This window comes from Semicossyphus pulcher, unplaced genomic scaffold, assembly GCF_022749685.1.
Source record: "Semicossyphus pulcher isolate SPU_LCO1_2020_fin unplaced genomic scaffold, fSemPul1.0.p SCAF_13, whole genome shotgun sequence".
Classification (NCBI taxonomy): Eukaryota; Metazoa; Chordata; class Actinopteri; order Labriformes; family Labridae; genus Semicossyphus; species Semicossyphus pulcher.
The window spans coordinates 26,360,602-26,374,113 of record NW_027211637.1 but is presented as its reverse complement, the minus strand read 5'-3'; the positions used below and the strand labels follow the sequence as shown (position 1 = coordinate 26,374,113).

The window sequence follows — 13,512 nt, the reverse complement described above, 5'->3', positions numbered from 1 at the left end:
AGCCGAGGCCAGACAGAAGCTGTTTGAGTCCTTGCGTCTGCCATGTGGACGATCTGGAAGGTCAATTCACACACACACACACACACACAGACACACGTGTTTTCAGGCCTGCTGTCCAGGAGCCTGAGGATGATGAGAGTAGCAGTGCCTGCTGGGATGGCGTGTGCTGACTACAGAGAGTTTACCGTGCAGTACAAAAGCCACATTTTTTATTACCGGTCAGATGGTACGGTAAGATGCAGGTCCAGATAAGGGATCTGTATGTTGCTCCGCAGGCCTGGAGCTAGTCAGGACTTTTATAAGAATTTATAGACATTTCCACATGTCTGGATGAAGTTGAAAAGGAGCCACTGAGATCTGAACCGGCACCAACCAGTGTTGATCTGATAAACAGTCCAGTCTGTTGAGGATCTGATTCCACTATCACCACAAAAACCGCTTCCTTCGTATCCTCAAAAGGATAGTAGTGTTGAGCAACAGGTTGCCAAGTGCTGCTAGCCAAGGCGGCCCAACAATGTTGTTTATTGTCAGACAGGAAAACGTGTAGACATCCAGAAGTAATTTGAAATCATAGTTTAGACTTGATGATTTTACACGACTCTGCAGCTGGTAGGAAGTACTGAATCAGTGAGCCGGTGCCAAGCTGATTTAGCAGTTGTCTTTGCGGTTTGACTTCCGACTTTCCAGCAAGCTCTGCCATCAGTCAGTGACTGTATTACACCGTCCATATGGGTGCTTTCACAGTTAATGTGTCTAAATCAGCAGCTGTTAGTCAAAACTGCCAAGCATGCAAAAAGCATCTCACAAGGCAAGTGAGAAATTTCAAACATCCTGTAACTTACAAAAACATCAAACTGGCATGTGCTTAAGCCTTTGCATTTTCTCATACCAAACTGTTGCCCACCCCCACCCCAAAATACAACCCCACCTCCCCTTTTCACAGTCAAACTGCCCTGAAATGTTCCCGCAGGGAGTTTAACTGCTGGTGGTTCACACCTCTCCACAATGCCCACGTCAGGGGGTCCAGTCCTCTCACCTCAGGATAGAGAGGCTGTTGTATTAAACGTGCTGATTGGGGGGGCGAGGCAGCTGTTGAAACACTTTGTCTATGCGCCCCCCACCACCACCAGCACCACTGCTGCACTTACACATCCATCCATACAAACCAGAGACAGTAAATGTGAGCGGTTACGTCTCATTTCCATCTCAAATATAAGATCTGATGCAGATTTGAAATGCAGCCAGTAGCACTTCATCGTGCGCGAGAGGACAATGGCGTCACCGGCTTGATTCTATATAAAGGATAGCCTTTATCGAGTTACCATGGAAGTGAGTCATTTAGTGACCTGAGGTTAAAACAAACCAGGCCTCCTGGCAGTTAGAGATTCAAATCTTGCAGAGTGTGAGTCAGGAAGACCCTGACCAATGGCTGACTCTATTCAAAGGTAGACATGACGTCCTTGGGGCATTCCCGAACCCACTGCTGCAGACGTGACTGCAGGGTCCACTGGCCCTTTAAACACATCGTCAGCATCCACACCATCATCTTTTTCCATTGAAACACACACACAGCCTCATTATTTAAAAGCTCCTTTTACCAACAGACCTGTAAAAGCTAGACAGGCACTTTAAACTGTTTGAGACAGACTGCAGTGTAGCCGTGCTAAGTATATCCTGACTGACCTTTACAGCAACAGACACTAAAGTGCCCAACCTGCTGGTTTGATTATCATAGGTGCGTATAAAGTTTGACAACAGAGAATTAAAGAGGCTTTTCTTAAATTAAGTACGAAATGAGTCGCAGTTAAAACTCCTAAAATGGAAAACAAGTAAACATTTTCAGTCTTCGGACAAAGAGCTCCATTGTCTGCATGCAATGACGAGAACCTGGATGAAGAAAAGCTTGGCAGCCCGAATATACAAACTGTTCTCCTGCAGCTCAAACACTTCACTGATTTGATTTAGAAACAAGTCCATTGAAAAAAGACACCAGCGAAAACAATAACAGACATGAGAGTGATCAAATATGGAGAGGGACTTCGGTGTGGACAGAGAAAACATTGCAGCTTTAGTCGCCATAAGAGAGCCCGGTCCAATGTCAATATTAGGTTAACTCTAACTCTTCTGGAGAGGGTAAGCTCCAGGAGAGTGACCGACATGGACCGGCTGACCTCTGCATGTGCTCGTCATGGTCAAGGCATCCGTGAGCTAATGGACATCTCCGACACATCACTGAAACACATGCGTGGACTGGAACATATTACTAACGCCATCAGAGGGTGCTTCATCATTGCACAGACGACACAATAATCTCTGGGGCTGCAGCAGACTCAAGATTAGCCTCGCCGTCTAGAACTTTTTGGTTTAATCGAATAGTTGACTAATTAGTTGCACCTTAATTGACGTACAGAGGCTTATATTTCTAGCTCCACAAGTCAGTTTAGAACTGAAGAAGCCTTTCGGATGAGAGGTGAAACGTCTTCAAGTCCAGTTGCCTTTTGGATTAAGCTTAGACACCTGGATGACTGAGAACCTTCACTGATATGTTGCACCTCAATGATTCTAATTTAACTATTTCAGTGTGTGGTTTTGGTTATGACAAAATACTTGGCTGAAAACGTTATAGGTATCATTGTTAGCCGTCTGCTAAGGTAAAGCTATCAGCAATAGTCTTAAAGATTCTGAATGTGTCGGAAAAACAAGCAAGAGGACTAAACAATTACCTCCATGTAGTATAACATCGTCCCTCCACAGCTTCGGTCCATCCAACAGTAATTGAGAGACAGTTTATTCAGGCTGATTCTGTTAGCTTTATTCTTGTAGCTGCTAGCTAGCTAGCTAAGTAGTAACAAGTGGTCTTGAGGCTCTGTGGAAACGTTGCATAAAACAGCAACTTTATTCAGTCCATTCTGCTAACACAGCACAATCTTGTTATACTTTAAACTGAGCTCATCTGGACACTTTCTGCAGACTACTGTAACCATGGGAACTATCTGTTATTTTCCTAATATCGCACACGGGGGAGGCTCACTTCCCACAACGAACTAGTACAGAGGAACTCTGCAACTAAACTAGGGATGAAAACTTCTCTTCAACTGGCATTTAATCAACCGTGAGCTGGAAGCCATAATAATCTCACAAATGTGTTCTCTTAAAAGTTCAACACTCGCTTGTGGACAGACGCCAGGAGCTGTCTCATCCTTTCATACACTCCAGCACAGGTCTGTTATTATTTACAGCCCTTGACCTTTGACCCATCGTATCTCTGTATGATGCACTCCCTTATCACCGCCTGGCACCGGAGAAAGTCAAAGAGGAGTCTGTTACTGGTGTTTGATTATGAAGTGTTTGAGGAGGAATCAGCCTCCCAGATGATGAAGAGGAGGGTGTGCATGGCGACTGACAGACATGAGGGGAGCCTATCTTCACTCAACATGAAATAACATACACACACAACAGGGGGCCGTATATCCTCCTGCTCTTCCTGTGCGCTTCTGACAGGAGCCGTCACACGCAGTTCACAGACTCTATCCTCAGGCATTCTTCCACGGTGGGCCGCCTGCCAGTGTCCAAACTTAATTTTATTAGGCCAGGCCGGAGGGCGTGACAGATATATAAACTCGTTGTCAAGAGACGAGCGCAGAAGTGGGAGAAAGTAAGCCTTTGTGTTTGCAGGCCCGACAGAACATTTATGGATGTGAGAGCTACATCTTCCTGCCTCGTCTCTGTGTCTACAGCTTCAGTCGGTTAAGTTTTTCAAACGCGGCAGCAATTTGATTCATAAAGGTCGGAGCCAGACGAACAGCAGCTCATCCTGACAAGAAGAAACTCCCTCCTCAACCCTCAGCTGACCTCACCCGGGGATTCCAGCTACTCCCCCCTGCTCCCCACCCCGTCTCTCCAAAGTGTGGGCGATGATGATGTGACGGCAGAGCGAAGAGATAACAGAAACTCATTTGAGAACTCTGCTGACATGTTTAGATGTGTCGACTTCTGAGAAACTGTGGACGGAAAGTGGCAGATATTTGTGGTTTTCAGATCAAGCTCCGACTCATGCTCTTAAATCTGCTCTGTCTTGTTTGACATTTGACTTCTGAGTGTATATCATCCACAGGAAAATGACCGGTTTACAGGAGGCTACACTTATATTATTCCTTCTATAAACGTACAAACCTTTGTCTCATCTCCTCCTCCACGGCGTCTCAACTGGAGAAAAGTTCAGATTAAGTCATCAGCACAATGACGTCTTCTGTGTCTCGCACCTAATGAGACAAGGGGAGATGATGGGGGAGGCTAGACTGTGGGTGGGTGGGGGTACGGTCTAGGTGGTGGATGAATTAAAAAGCCCTGCAGGATGACATCAGCATAGGAGGAAGTAAGGAGGGGGATGTCGAGGAGAGAAAAGGGGTCCGTGCGTTCAGGCTTGGCGTCCTAAATCATACGGCTCTCCTGAAGCTTCCCAGGCAGAGACATGAAGAGCAACAGCAGCAGGCTTTTAAAGAGACAGCCACGGGAAGAGGGGAGGAGTGGGGGAGAAATATCCCCATGTCTGAGTGTCTGCCGTCCAGGGAAGCAGGGAGGAGAAACAGGGAAACTAGAGCTGCTGCTGGCGGCCCACTCGGCACAAAGCCCTTTCTCAAATCCCAGCATGCTGGCTGGTCGAACAGTGGGCCGAGACACGGGCTCAGCCAGGAAGTCTGATTACGTCTGAGTGAAACCTTGACTGCGGCTGAAAAACCTTTTGTTAATGATTACAGGGTCGAGTCCAAGGCTCAGCTAAATGTACAGAACCCAAATGCAGATCTGTCACCATGCTTTGCTCTGTCCTGCATCCATGACATAAAGAGTCCATGCTCCTGTGACAGTCACTCTTATTTTCTCCCCACACTTCTAGGACATTAGAGCGGACCACAGGCATGTATCTATGAGTTTAAGACCCTCAAAATGACTGATGCCAAAAGCTGTTAAGGAAGAATGCAGAGACAATCTAAGCATGCTGGGTGTCACAGGGATCACGTCCCCGCTGAGCCAGGCAGCATCTCAATCTGCAGCAGCATTTCAGACCAATGAGATTTACTTGCTTAAGGTAGCAGTTAACAGGCTTTTAAGGGTGAGAGCAGATTAAAAGGTCAGAATTAAAAGTAATTTAGTAGAACAATAAGATTAGGATTTAAGGCTGACTCAAAAGGTTTCTGATCTTAGTTGGGCTTCATTCGTTTTATGATGAAATAGCCACACTTTTAGATTAGCATTATTGGAGCTTTGATGTTTGTGTCACTTAGAACACAAATTTAATTTCCTGAATATATTCAATTACAGTGAGTTGAGTGCACGCTGAGGGCGTGCGCGCCGTGCGTAAAGAAGGCATGTGTCCTGAGATCGCTGTGTGTACACAAAACCCTGGTTTAAAATCAGAGCCAAAACAACATCCAACAAGTAAATCCCGTATTTCCCTTTTGGAAATTTGCCCTGTAACCTTAACAATGGGGTTGCAAATGCTCTGAGGTCCTCCGGTGTAAGGCAATGGAAAGTTTGCACGCAACATGTTTGTGTACAAATGCCCTGATACAAACAAAAGCCTCAGAGTTTGTTACTGAAAAACAACTTTCTTTTTGTATCATGAACAAAAAAATTGTGTTTCAAAGAAACTCACCTGGCAGAATCAGCCAAATAAAAGTCAACAGCGTATCCGAAGTAGCTCCCTTTAGGTCCGCTGTACACAGCTGGGTTCTCCAGGTCCAAGTTGAACGCCTCACAGACAGGCTGAGAAAAAGTGAGTAATAGCCCGATGATACAAAGGACAGAGCGGGCGAGAAGGTCTGCTATCCCCGGCGTCTTTACGCGAAATCGATCCAAGCCCATTTTTGAAAATAAATTAATCCACTAAAGTTTGTTTTAAATGGTGAAATTGTTCCCAGTTTTTGCCGCGTTAAAGTCCGCAGATTCAAGCTTGAAAACAGCGGTGGGGTAAGGCTAAAACTGCATCCCTGTAACTCTAACCGGCCAGTATCTCATTAATGCTCCGTCAGCTCCTCTGTGCGTCCTCGCTTCTCTCTCTGCTTCTCCAGACACACGCCTCCTCCGCTCACCTACTCATGAGACATGGAGCAGGGAGTTCCCACACCCGTGACAAACTTTGGAAGAGGAGGAGCTTGTGATTCCCCCCCCAAAAAAAGACTTTGAAAAGGGCTCTTCTCATCCAATAACTTGTCTGTTTGGAAACCGACGTGGTAAAGCTGTGGTCAGTTTAGCACGTTTGAGTTCAGAGACTTTCTTATCAGCTAAACTCTGATTATTAACCTGAAGAAGAATCCACCTTTCATCCATCTCCACCTCTTTGTTATCTTGAGCTTTTTAAGATGGAGAGAGAAGGTGATAAGAGGGTCAATGAAGCTTCACATTTTAAACCAATACATGTTCAGGTATTTAGAAGCCTCTGCTGAATGGCATGATAATCTTTATCTTTTGAGGTTTACACAGATAAATCAAGAATTTAAACTGTTATGAAGCACTGTTTTGTTCTCCCTTGAAAGCTTTACCAGCCTTCATCCCAAGCAGAAACCTCTGGGGCTGAAAAATACAAAAAAAACTGTAGTTCCTCGAGCGGCCACTTGAGGCTGGCTCCAACGCAAATCTCCATGAAGCCCCATGTTAACAGTCACAGCTTTACAGGGGAATAAAACATGTTAACAGACTGTTGTGTTCATGGCAATTGCACAGGGGTGAACTTTACTCTTTAAAATTATATTAAAGCCTAAAGTTATACTTTATAAGGGCGAGGCAGCTCTGAGTAACATGTGGGAGCTAGCTGTCTGTTGTCACTTCAGCTAATTTCAATCACTGAGCTTAAGCCTTGTAGCCGTGTTTTTGATTTAAGTGTCTGTCTTTTTTCACGCAAATATCGGACAAATAATGTGGTTGCTAAGTATTTTTTGTACTCACAGGCCAGCCAATAAGTCTGCACCTCCAGCCTTCTAGGTGGGTGAAAATCTAGTATCATTTTGTTTACAAATTAGCACTAAGCTACAGGCCTGGAGCACTTCTGTTGTGTTGAGTGGATTTGCAGTATTTTTCTTTTGCATGTTTTCTGGGTTCGAGTGTTTTTGACTTTGCATCGTTCTGGATTTGCAGCATGTTTGAAGTTAATGCATTTTTTTTTTGGCCTTTTGCAGCATGTTTTTTCATTTGCAGCATGTTTTCATCGGTACATGTTTTTGAACTTTTGCATGTATTTTTGAATTAGCATAGTGTCCGAATTCGCAGCCTGTTTCTGCTAAGTACGGTACTTAACAGGTAGCCTATCGATGTCTGAACTCATTGGTCCTGGGTTGTTAGCTGTTTGTATTCGTCATACATTTATTTAATTATTGTGGCTCATGCATGAGAGTTGTGATGAGAAGACTGGTTCATTCAGTTAGCTGGCTCGTGTCGTTCATCTCGCGTTACAAGGCCGCTACGTTCCACAAGCTCTTAGCTTCCTTAGTCTATTAAAGTAACACCCCCAGTCAACTTCCACCACGAATCAAATCTCATTCTGTAGGGTTGCTCGTTAACCAGCTAATTTGCCAGCTAACAAGTTAGCCATGTGAGGAGACTATTGCTTTGATAACCTGGCTTTCGCTAACCCCTTGCTCCTCTTCAGCTCCACCCTCTCGTCCAGATATGGTCACTTCCGGCTGCAGAACACTGGCGGCAGTCAAACGGTCGAAGTCGAGGCTTCAACAAGACTGGCGAAAAACCAATGGTTGACATTACATTATTTATAGTCTAATTCAAATTTTTCAATTATAATAAGGTATGTTGTATTTGATATTTTTGCCTCTTGTCTTTGCTCAAACAGGAACATGAACTGCTGCTGGTCCACTGGTCAGATTTTCTTCTCAAATGTACGTCTCTCATAACAGCAAAGACTTATTTGCACAGCTTCTCACTAATTACATCTTTCTCACACACCCTCGCAACTCAATGTGTGTTCCATATGTATCTCTTCCTAATTACAGCGCTGATCTTATTCTGGCACATGATGTCCTCCGATGCTCTTGGAGGGGGTGTGGGAAGATTTGGTATCCCTGCCTGTGAGTCACACCAGACCGAGGAAAGTGGTTAGGCTGCGTAAAGCAACTACTCACTGAAATGAGACCTTTAATAAACCTATCCAGGGCCGGCTGGAATTAGTGACTGTTGGTTTAGCTGATTCACTTGAAGCCTTTGGGATTGGACACAGGGGCCAAATTTGGCTGTGCGGCAGTAGCAACATGAACTCTCAGTCAAGTGCTGCTCGTATTTATAACTGGTCTGGAAGTCTGCTCGTAGACAGATGAGGAGTAATCCAGAGTGTCTGTGTGGGGGCCAGTTCACAGCTGTTGGGGGCACTGGGTGGTTCAAAGCCCTAATCCTGGAGGGGTCTCATTCTCTCACTCTGTTTTTAGGTCCTCGGGGTGAGATACCAGATGAAGGAGAGACCGGAGTTGAAGACGTGGTTGACAGAAAGCCGTGAAAGCTATTTGAAGTCTAAACTGTCCCTCTGAAGTCATGATATGGTTTTCAGAAAGTCCATCACGCTCCACCTCTGACATGAGAAAATGTTTGCCACAAACATTCTTATGAATTTAAATGATAGTTAAGTCATGTTGTAAAACTTTGATTTGTGTCTGTGGATATTCTGAAGCCATTGGAGGCCGTCGTAGTCATCTAAACACGGTGCCATGACCTCATGTATGAGGTTAGTCAGCAGTGGGCTGTGGGAATACATATTACTGGTATCAGATCTGAGTCATTGTCGTCTTTCTTCTCTGCCAGATTCAGAGGGACATAAAGTACAAATAAATAAGTGACTGTACTTCAGTAGACGTCTCAGATATCTGCTCTTTTTTATCCTTACGTTTAAAGACCCCCTCCAGTGAAAAACCTTGTAAACATCTCCATTTGGTGTTCTTCATGTGCTACAAGACATATCAGGGACAACATCAGCAGTCATCTCCATGGCTGGGCCTGTCTGCTTTTAAACTGCAGTGTAACAAGGACAGGCTGACAACACGTTGGTCACATTGTGATGTCACAAACCTAAGGAGCCAATCCCGTTAATGGACGGAGTGACGCTAATCTTCAACGTATGACAACCACTTCGGCGATACACGAGCCAGCTGTAAACGTCATCGTAATTTTTGCAAACTCACTACTGACTACTAACGTTAATGTTACTGCTACTAATTACTACATTTCAAGCTTGCTAAGTTTCAACAAGTTGCCACTAAACGACGGCAGAGACGTGTTTTGTTTTCGTGATGGAGCGAGCGGTTGGAAACGTGCATAGTGGGCGGGGACTATGCAGATTCAGGAATCTTTAATGAGGCAGAAGGAGGAGATGCCTTGGGAGGATTTTTACAAGGTAATTAAACGTATTTTGCAGAAAAAAAATATCGAACAATTTATTATTTCAGGCAGAGCCTTTTATGTCTTTAAACATGACTGGAGCTGGTTTTTAAAAAAGAAAAGGCGTGTGACTTTAGCTTTAATCGATTGCTGGGACTTACAGATTATTATTATTTTGTGTCATTGTGTGCCGCCTTCCCAACATCAGTGTTTGGGATTATAACACGTTGGGAAGACAGTTCCTCAGAGTTTCCACCACGGAAATCACACAAAGAAGACATAAGATTATGAAAAAGAGGTAAAGATGTAACGAATCAAAACAAACTTGACCATGGAGAAGAAGCACCATGGGAATGAAATTGTCCATGACCCTTAGCTGCGTAGAGTATTTGAAGTTACAATGTTTAAAGTCTTTCAAATATCATGTAAGGTTTAGCTAGTTTGGCACGGAAACAGCTGGTAGAAAAGTCATTCAGAGGACTACTTTTTACTTGTATACTGTGATAACATTTCAGACTCTGTCAGAAGTCAACACAGTACTTCTACTTCTAAGTATCTGTACTTGTACTTGAGTTAAGAACGTGTGCCACTTCTGACCAGATAAAACAGTACAGCCTTCATGTAAATATCTATCCACCCACATTTATCAACTTAACATCTTAAAAAAAATCACAATTTGCCAGGAGATATAAGAAACATTTCTTTCTCCTTCATGTCACACTAATGAGCACAGTATGTGTGTCATTCAGTAGCAACTTAACCAACAAACCATTGTACACAACTGCGTTCCATATTTTCTGTGTGAGGCCAGAGCCTGTTCTGCTTTTTAGTGATGTGTAATTGGGTTTGGCTAACTGAACAATATTTTCCATCTCCCTCCTACTGTGATTTCTGTTGCAAAAGGGGGTGTGGTTTTGTTCCAATGCCTCTGCTTTGACATCATTACTTGGCCTCTATGGAAACACATCTGAAGTGCAGCAAAACACTCGAAGAATATTACACAGGACTGTACACAGCTGGTCGACTCTTTTAAATTTAGACCTGACATATTGGCACTTCTGCGAGGCCAGGCACATGTATGTACGGGCACATGCACACACACTCTCTCGCTGTCTGGTAACTGGCCATATGTTTTCCGATATAATGGGGACAATTTATTTATAGCCCTACCAGGAGGCCACTTAGTGGTCACGCAGTAATGTCAAGATAAGAAAGTGTGAACTCTGTTCTCATGCCACTTCATTCGCTTGCAGATTAAAATTCTGTATGGGACGGCTGAGCTGTTTTCTGAACACAACATAATTGCACTTGTCAGTCATAATTATGTTTAGAGGAGATTTCAGCATGTCCATATTTACCCAGATTTAGATAAGATTATCAATACCAATAAAGCCTACCTAAACCTAGAGTAAGCAATTTATTTGAGAAGAACTTTTTATATTTAATGAAATCCACTTTACCTCCTGATAGTAACAAATCATATGCTCTGACAAAAAAACAATTTATGGCTGTCGTAGGCCTGTGATAACTCTGTCCTGCCCACCTGTGTGCATTCATTGCACATATGCAGTCGTCCACTAGCTGACGCTAGCAAGCTAGTAGCACAAGACGAAAGGTGAAAAGTGAACAGAGACGACGATGCCTGGCGCAAAATGAGGCAGCACATGTTCATGTCTTTGGTGGAGGGGCTTTGACATTATTATATTATTATTATGGTTTGATACTTTAAAATCTTGCTTACTCTTGCTGGTTTCTCCAGTGTTGCGTAACCAAGCTATAGCCATGAACCTGGCGGGATTATGTTAGCTTAGCAAAAATAGCTAGCCTGGCTCCATGCAAAGATTACACAATCAGCCTACCAGAACCTCCAAAGCTCACAAATTACAGTTTTATATCCTGTTTGTTTCATCCTAAATAAAATATAAGTTAACGAAATTGTAAGGAGAAATTTACTATTTTTGTTCAAACTATTTTGTAATAAGTGAGCTTAAAAATGTAGTTTTGCAAACCTTGCAGTGATGCTAGCTGTTTCACTGTGCTTCCAGTCTTTATGCTAAGTAAAGCTATTTACCTTCTGACGTCTACTTGATGTTTGTGTTGTAACAGCAGCTAAAAGGCAGCTAGTCGTCTATGTCTACATGCGTTGTGAGGGCCGCATGTATGCATAGCAGCACCTTCAGTCCTCCATCTGTGCTTACATGGGACGCGTTCAAGCAGAGTTGTAGGTCACCTAAATTTTAGCAGCATTCAAAGCCTAACACAATATTACAAAATATTCCTTATAGTTCTTCTAACTTCAAAATAAAGGTAGTCTCTTTGCTCAGCAAACAATCACTTCATCTATCTGCCACTTTCAAGTGATCTTTATTCCCCTGGGACACTGGCCTCCTCCCCACCCTCATCTCATTTCTCTTTGCAGCTCAAACGTTGAGCTGACACTGATGGGCTCCATGGGGGCGGGGTGGAGAGACACCCTGATAGCTGCCATTAGGCAACTGTTGGCGTTTTAAGTCTCAGAATAAACACCATTTTACCACTCGAGAACAGACAGCAAATAAATGCAACAAGCAACTTGATAGTTTGTACACACAGTCAGAACAATCAGGAGGATTTCACTTTTGTTTGTTCCTCTAATCCAGTAGTTCACAACTTTTCTGGCCTGATGTACCCTCACAGATAAATTCACACCCCCCTTCATTTACTGCCTGCCATTTTCCGAATGTTGCCATCATTTTGCCTATTTTTCTTACCATAATATTTAATAGTAAATAATCAGGGTTGTTTGGTTAGTGAAGCTGATTTTTAACTGTTAACCCACTGCTTTGAGCTAACTATTTCAACGGTTTAACCATCACTTAGCTAACGATTGTAACCTATAATCCCTTATTTTTGGCTAACTATTTCAGCCATGTATCTTTTAGTTGTAGCCTACTGTTTTAGTTTCAGCTAACTAGCAACCATTTCTATATTTGTTCATTATTCTAATGTGTGTCAGTTTTAGCTAGCCTTTTCAACCATTCAAACATTACTTTAGCTAATTATTTTGACCTATAATCCATTATTTATTGCTAACAATTTCAGCCATTGTAGCTAACTTTTTTAACCGTTTATCCATTAGTTTTAGCTAACTAGCCTACTAGCAACCATTTCTATATTAGTTGTAGCTTATTTTTCTGTTTATATCAGTTTTAGCTAGCTTTTTAACCATTTAACCATTACTTTAGCAAACTATTTCAACATATTATTATTTATTGCTAACTATTTCAGCCATTTAGTTGTAGCCTAGCTTACTTTTTATCCATTAGTTTTAGCTAACTACTACAATTTCTATATTAGCTGTTTAAGCTAGCCTTTAAGCTAGCCCTTTTAACCTTTGTTTAGCCATAACTTTAGCTAACATTTTCCAACTGCCTAAAACTATTAGCTTATTAGTTTAACCGTTTATTCATTAGTTTTAGCTAAATGTTGGAACTGTTTTATTCATTACTGTTGCTCACTATTTTAACATTTTATCAATAACTTATTTTCATTTCAACCTTTTGTTCATTACTTTTAGCTTGTACACTCTTTTCTATAATCATATGAGCAGCTTTACATTACTTTTAGCTTCCTGTTTAGACGATTGGCTAGCTTTTAACTGGCTTTCAAGCACTTTTACATGATTGCAGTATTTATTGTTCAGGGTCACAACTTATTTAATTTAGGGATATATTCTGTAGGAGTACCTCTTTGGTTAAGCGTACTGCTGGTTTGGAATCAGTGCTTTAAGTTTGCCATTCCCTTATGGATCTATTGGACTTTTGATTCATTTAGCTGTAGATTAAATTTCTTGTTCAGCAAGGAAATTGAAGGCAATGATGGAAAATGTGGTTTCTGAACAGAGAGCTGCACTGTTGTTAAAGTCATGCAAGTGTCTGAGAAGAATGGGCTACTGTTTTTTAGATTCAAACCTGCTCTTGACGGTAAGCCTGAAACCTGTCTGCCAGGGCCTTTCAAACACACAGTGAACTTTCCTTCCTCTCCTCCGTCTCTCCTTAACTGTAGAAACAGCGATACACATCTTACAGGCAGGAAATTCCTCCAATGTAAAAGCCTGCCTGGGCTTCCTGTTTCAGCAAGGTCCCACTCCTTGCATCTCCG

At 42.7% G+C, this 13,512-nt stretch overlaps 1 protein-coding gene across 1 annotated transcript in view; it reads right to left on the bottom strand.

The window, feature by feature from the left end:
• itga5 (integrin, alpha 5 (fibronectin receptor, alpha polypeptide)) overlaps positions 1–6,034 on the bottom strand; it is a 36,997-nt gene extending 30,963 nt beyond the window's left edge. Inside the window, exon 1 of the mRNA XM_069659835.1 lies at positions 5,654–6,034. Coding sequence (XP_069515936.1) covers positions 5,654–5,862 — 209 coding nt within the window. The 5' untranslated portion in view covers positions 5,863–6,034. The remainder of the gene's footprint in view (positions 1–5,653) is intronic.
• Between the last annotated feature and the right edge of the window lie 7,478 nt (positions 6,035–13,512).